At 37.9% G+C, this 7,137-nt stretch overlaps 1 protein-coding gene across 1 annotated transcript; it reads left to right on the plus strand.

The window, feature by feature from the left end:
• The first annotated feature begins 4,289 nt into the window (after nt 1-4,289).
• On the plus strand, nt 4,290-7,103 carry LOC131674399 (beta-1,3-glucan-binding protein 1-like). The gene is made up of 8 exons (XM_058953053.1): nt 4,290-4,476; nt 4,558-4,785; nt 4,850-5,073; nt 5,151-5,281; nt 5,361-5,527; nt 5,603-5,913; nt 5,990-6,091; nt 6,176-7,103. The coding sequence occupies exons 1-8, from the start codon at nt 4,353-4,355 to the stop codon at nt 6,275-6,277; spliced, it is 1,389 nt and encodes a 462-aa protein (XP_058809036.1). The 5' UTR covers nt 4,290-4,352; the 3' UTR covers nt 6,278-7,103.
• The last annotated feature ends 34 nt before the right edge of the window (nt 7,104-7,137 follow it).

Raw genomic sequence — 7,137 nt, forward strand, 5'->3', positions numbered from 1 at the left:
TACATTAAAAACTATTTAACGCACAAAATGCTTGCCCGACCACACTTAAAACTTTTTTTTCCTTTGGTTCCAAAGTTGTGCCTTGGATACGCGAACGATACCTTTTCAATTATTACACGCAACCAAATTGATATAATCCTTCAAGTATTCATTGATTATCTTAAAAATTTAAAATTTATTTTGAAAGACTACTGCCATCAGAAAAAAGAATAAAATCTTAACATTGGTGACAGAAAGACATTTCGTACGGAAGAATGGTTACATTTTTATCGACAGAATTCATTTGAATTTAAGAAAAATATTGTCTACAATTTCATTGACTAGGCGTTTTTAGCATGCGACAAATGATGCTATAAACTGATCAGATATGGCAATTAATATCTTGTTTAAAAATTTGTACCCGATGTAATTCATTTTATATACGTATATTCTAAAAATGATTTTTTATTGACAAAGAATGTAAATCTAAGAATAGTGTAAAAAATTTCGTAACACTTACAACTTGAATTTCTAGTATCCTCGATCTGTTTATTGATGCTGTATTTTTTGAATTGATATTCAAAGTTAAAAATTTGTGCGTGTCCCAGTCAAATTGGTGCGAGTGAGTATGGCTTCAGCATTTTTATATTCTCTATCTCCATCAATACAAGTCCTTAAATAACGCTTGGTTTCGCTGATATGAATACTGGATCACACACTTTTTGCAGATTATTTTATACACTAAGTTTGTTTTATTATTCATTTTTGTTCACTCAACTTCATAATTGAAGATGTAATTCTTTTAGCTAGAAAAATAATATGGAATGTTATGCCGCTATATCATATTGGAATATGTCTGTTATATGAAATACAAATAGTGGTACTCGAATATCGAATGTTATGATTATTATTATTATATTTAGTTGATGGTTTGTTATCAATATAATACAATTTTTGACATGTCTGTGATGTGGGATTTGATAAACTCAATCGGATAACTGATTGTCACGCAATAAATTAACAACGTCTCTTATTAATCACGATAAAAGCACTCATGCGATAATAAATAAGCAGGGTGGTACGAATAATAGAGGTGAATGATTTGTTCCGATGCCATAGATTTTTGGTATCAATATATAATATCCTTATATTATGTTTCATTACTGTGACATCCAAAAAACTCAATTTTCCATCCATCACTAGTTTAAACGTGAATTTCCGATTCTTGTTGCACGCATTAAACGCACACTCAAGACTAGATCTATACTTATCGCCGCTGCACTATCAAGAACGTATCATCAGCAGTGTTACGAATGTGAATATAGATCCTGAGTTTTGTCGTCGAAATGACGATTGGGCACGTTCGGGTCTAGGATTTGCGAGTGTCTCAACACGCGTTGATGCGTCGACACCACGAGTTAAGGGAAACTCTGGAAGCTGCGATCCAGGAGCGCGAGGTGTTCCCGCGTTTTACTGCCGTGGACGCTGTTGGGGAGAACCCAACCGAAAACCGCTCGAAAAAATCCAACTCGCTGTTTCTATTAGCCTAATCAAGCACATCCAGTCTTTGTGTTTCGCGTTGAGACGCTTCTTAGGCTTAAGTTTTGATAAATATGTTCAATATTTACGTGCGTACGCTATGCGATTAAATAAAATTTAAGCGATCTATTTCAATAACTTGTCGAGAATAATTCATTGTTTTTATAACTTATCTTTGTTTTGTTAATCGAAGCTCTGATCCTCTCCCTTGCAGTTCGATCGGCTCAAGCGAATCGATACGAGCGTTGTCCTGGGGCCGTGAGTCCACCAATTCCAGAAGCTTATTCCTGGAAGATATTAGACTTCGCGAGGAGCTTGGTTCTAGAAAATATAGGAATTGTGTGTCACCCAGGTACGACAAGAAAAATCTGCAAAATTGATCCTTTGTATATTTAGCGGGGGGGGGGGGGGGCGAGAGCTCAGGAAGCCATTACCACTCGACAGTGGCTAGGTTGTACGTGTAGATCTTATTGCGCATTCGGTCGAGTACCTAGCAACGCAATCACCATTATAACAAGCAAACTAAGTGTATGAGCATGAGAATAAAATACAGCAATTACAGTTAAAGGTTTTGTGCCGATAGTCTTGATTATAGAGCGTATTCGTATTTAATCTAAACTGCTCATCGGAAAGAATATCATCAAATTAATAAATAATATTAAATTTCACTTCTGTCTATTGAAACAATTAGTAGCTGTTGATGACTTGTTAATGTTCAGTAACAAATTAACTGATCGCTATTATACACCATTGACGAAAGAAATGAATTTGATCTCGAATCAATATTGATTGAATATACCATATAGTGGCTGAAAAAGTCAATCGATAATGTAGAAATCGCTCGATCGCACATTCAAAACAAATCCACTTCCTCGCCGATCGTGTTTTCCTGGTAATTTCGCCGGTCCCGAACTCGAGTCCGTCAAACTTTTTCATTTATTTTTTTTATCTTGCGACGGTAGACCACGTTGACAACTAATATTATAGAATGACTTCTTTGCACTGAAGTTTAATTCAAATTCGCCACATGTCAAAACTGCAATGTTTGTCTATTTCTTGGACATGATGAAACTACCCTGTTGGAAATAAACTACACTCGCGGCAGAGACTAGGAAGCATGGGCTAGCAAATATAACAATGAGAAAGAAGTTTTGTGGAGTCTTCGTGATCATCTCATCTATAACCAGATAGCGTTGGCAATCCTAGAGCAATAAGAAAAAAGCTCGTTATACATGTAAAGCCGTTTACAGATACATATAAAAGATGTTTGACATAGAAAGTTCTATTGAGGCTATATATAAGGACAAATGACCAAAAAGAGCGCGTTTAGCTTGAGCTCCAAAACAATCGTGCCTTTAGTGGATGCTACTCTGACTACTCAAAACATTATATCTCTGTCCACATCGACGTCACTCTCGGTTACCAGATATTCGAACGTAGTAGCGAAAGATTCTCGAACAAAATTGCATGGCCGTGGCGATGGTATTTGATCAAGTTGACGAAAACATTCGTTTGCGATCGTTCTATTCTGTGTAAACGATGTTTCCATCAACAAATCCGATGAAAACTATATTTCAATTTTAAAAACTGTAATATTACAATAAACGTGTATCACAATTATTACAAAAGCTTAACAATAAAAAAACTACGATAAAGCTTTGTTAACTCTATCTTATAACAAATAATTTTAAATGTTACTTGAGTATTACGAGATTAATAAAGTGAATATTTTCACGGAATTTACTATTTTTCTCATCCAATTAAAAACACCGAAATACTCACAATGATATCAAATATTTATTTGTCTTTATTACAACATAAATTTGAAAAAGAAATATGTGTAAACGTTAAGATTGCTGCTGCTCTCCACCTATAAAAATACATTTTAGGGAACCGATTCTCAAGAAAGTATTTTTTTAGATTTTTCAGAAATAGAACTGGTTCTGAAGAAAGTATTTTTTTTAGATTTCTCATGAACAGAAACGGTACTCAAGAAAGTATTTTTTTTATTGACTTTGCAATCGTATAAGGCATAAACAAGCTTATCCAAAAAGAATTTTGAAAAAAATTTCTAAAAGCTCTCATAAAAATGATAGAATCGACTATTTCGAAAAATCTTTCACTTAATCTAAAGTATTGATCTGAAAAAGCAAACTGAGCTCTTCAAAACTGATTTTCGGTTCACTCTAACGTTCAGAAAAGCATGGTAAAATACTTTTTTTTCCTAAATGTAAAGTGTTACGGTTATAGAAACTTTCTAGGGCACATAATAAACTAAATTTATCTTATTTTATATTATAAAAATAAAAAATATATAATAACAATTAAGGCTAACTACTCTAACAGTTTTAAGTGATAAGACTACCTGACATTATCAACGTTTGGTATTGTGCTAATCTAACGTATTTTATTTATAAAATTAATATCCTTTTTATTTATAAAATATACAATTTTCGAAAATAATTTATGGCGCGCGCGCAGCAAAGTTTTGAATTGCCAGCGAAGTTGCTTCCCATCGTCCATGAGCTCAAGACAAAGAAGAAAAAATGCAATCACGTTTCTCGCATCCAGCCTTATGGAGGCCGAATAACAGCATTCCTTAAAATAGTTATGCGTGTGTGCGTGCGTGTGTGTGTGTGTGTGTGTGTGTGTGTGTGTGTGTGTGTGTGTGTGTGTGTGTGTGTGCATACGAGGAAAGTCGTACGTACGTTTTCGCTTGCGCGTGAATGAAACGAGCGCGGGGATAAAGGAAGAAGTGATCTCGGCGCGCATAGATAAGATTACCACTCCGGTCTGGTACGTCGTCGACTGGTCTCCAACTTGTGAGCGCAGCAATGTCGTCCGCTTGGTTGGTGTTTTTCCTGAGTTTACTCGAGCATCGCCTTGCAGAGGCATACGTTCCCCAGCAGCCGCTGGTCGAACCACTGTCGCCCATTGGCATTCGCATTTCGATCCCACGTAAGCTCACCTCAAGCACGCGCGTAATATATTTGCTTCTGTACTCGATCGAGGCGTTTCGAACGGACTTTGCGATTGCAGACGACGAGGGCATCACATTGGTAGCGTTTCACGTGAAATTCAACGAGGAGTTTGATGGACTAGAAGCTGGCACTATAGCGAGAGACATTCTCCGGAGGACTGACGGGCGCTGGACCTACGAGGATCGAAGTACCGTGCTAAAGAGAGATGACGTCGTTCACTACTGGATCCACGTTGTTTACAACGGCCTCGGTTACAATCTCATCAATCAGCAGCATATCGTCGCAGGTGTGCACGACAGAATGCGTTAGAGCCCATTGGCGCGAGCGTGCTAACGTCTTTTTTCTTCTAGAGTTCTACAATTACAAAGGGCAGAGAATCGGAAATGTGGACGCGAACGATCAGGTTAACGCGAGACCCCCTGGCTGCAATTATTCGGCAACCAAATTGTACGACTCGCACGGTAATAGCCGCTACGCGTGCGAGGGACAACTTCTATTCCAAGAGGATTTCCGCGACATAACGCAGTTTCAAAGAATGCAGTGGTCGGTGCTCGAGCAATTCAGCGGCGGTCCGGTGAGCGACGAGTACCTTCCTTATTGTTAGTTTACGGAGTCGTTTCCTGTCCCTCGCTCAAAGTCTCCTCCTACCAGGATTATGAATTCGTGGTTTACAAAAACTCGAGTGAAAATCTAAACGTGAGCAATGGCCTGAAAATAACCCCGAGGCTGAGAGCAGAGAACAACGAGTATTGCGCTGCGACCGGCAAGTTGACACTAAATCAGTACGTGAATCGTGAGTAGAACGACGTCAGCGTACGTTTTACAACTAAGAGTATTAACCGTTGCGAACGGGGAGAAAAGGTGCACAGGACGAATAGGAACGGCCGACTGCTCTCGTGAAGCCCAGGGTTGGAGCATATTACCACCCGTCACGTCCAGTCGCATCAACACTAAAAACTCATTCACTTTCGTGCATGGCCGCGTGGAAATGAGAGCTAGATTGCCACAAGGGGACTGGATTTACCCACGTAAAGTCTATTCTCCACGAGTAACTCATTCACTTGACGCGTTTATAATTAATCGATAGCGCAATCGTGTCGCAGTTCTAATGCTAGAGCCGACGAGCGCACGTGACTTGCCACAGATTCGCGTCGCCTCGGCGAACGGCAATCCGGAGCTGAGAACAGCGACGGGCAAGGATATCAGTGGGCACGTACTGTGGGGTGGTGTCACCTGTGGTCCCAGTCAGTGGGGCGCACGGTTCAACGGCAGTACAGTGGCCAAATTCAACAACGACTTGTGGACGGACAGATTCCACACGTACGAAATGACCTGGAGTCCCGACAGAGTTGTTCTGAGAGTCGACGGAGAAATCTACGATAACAGGAACCACGATCTGCCGAGTGATACGCCCGTGAGCCCGAAGCACCGTCTACTTTCTGTCGTTGCCCTGTAGGCGCAAAAACTCATCGGCTTTTCTCTTCTTGCAGTTCTATTTGACTATTGGCGTTGCTGTCGGCGGTCTGTCGGAATTCCCTGACAATTGTGCAAGCCACGGCTATACTAAAACTTGGCGGAATATTGAAGCAAAAGTACGTCAATTATATCAACTTCTAATTATTGGTGGCTACTTTTCGCTACTTCACTAAATATTTACCTATGTATGTGTATTTTAGGCTCTCTACCGTTTTTGTAAATCAACTGAACTTTGGTACAAAACATGGCACACAGACAAGATTTCGCTAAATATTGATTACTTGAAAATTTGGGCTCTGTAATGCGAATATTCCGTCTGAATGTTGAAATAAGTTCTGTATAAAGCATCAAATTCAACGGAGGCCGGAATGATATCTTTTTAGCTGTTATGGAAGTTCTTTCATATGTCGTGGTATGCTTAAATTTTCAACTATAAAACTTGAAACAAATATTTTGTAGGTAAAATATTTATCTTGTCAGTGATTTTCAGTTTTCATCAATTTCTTATTGGTCTTAACTGTTTTGAGTCTTAGTTACGCTATTAATTTCGAGCTCGATTATGGAAACTTATTCAATGCATTAATTAATTGCGTATGCGTTTTTTTCGTGTGTGATGTATCATCATGTTGACAATTTTTTACGACAAGCAAACAACTTTATTGACACAGAGTCTCATATGATTCATAACGTTGTATCGAGGTTTATTTATCGCCAAACATTTTCATATAATTAATACAAAAACTATAAATTTGACCTCAAATAGGCATATAACTGTCCATGTAACATTTATGTATTGATTTGAGTTATAAGATGAACATTTGTACGATTTTTACAAAGCTCCTTATGTATATCCATACGAGTAACCACTGTCTAGTGAAGTATAAATAAACCTTTTTTTAATTTGCAAAAATTAAATAGTTATTAAAATATACTTTAATGAAGAAAAATAATAAATTATGATTGTTTCTAGTATTCAAAATCAAAGTATAGCAAAACCAAAAACCGATATGTAAACAATTTCAATTTACATAAAAATTTTCTAGGTATATGTTTTTACGGGGAAATTCAGATAGGACTTTCTTGAAGGTTACGAAGACATAGAATCTTCTAGAGGCAATTACGAATATGGGTTCTTCTTATTAGTGCCGATGTTATAATAATT

The sequence above is a fragment of the Phymastichus coffea genome, unplaced genomic scaffold (genome assembly GCF_024137745.1).
Source record: "Phymastichus coffea isolate CEN01 unplaced genomic scaffold, Cenicafe_Pcof_1.1 PCOF00239, whole genome shotgun sequence".
Taxonomy (NCBI): Eukaryota; Metazoa; Arthropoda; class Insecta; order Hymenoptera; family Eulophidae; genus Phymastichus; species Phymastichus coffea.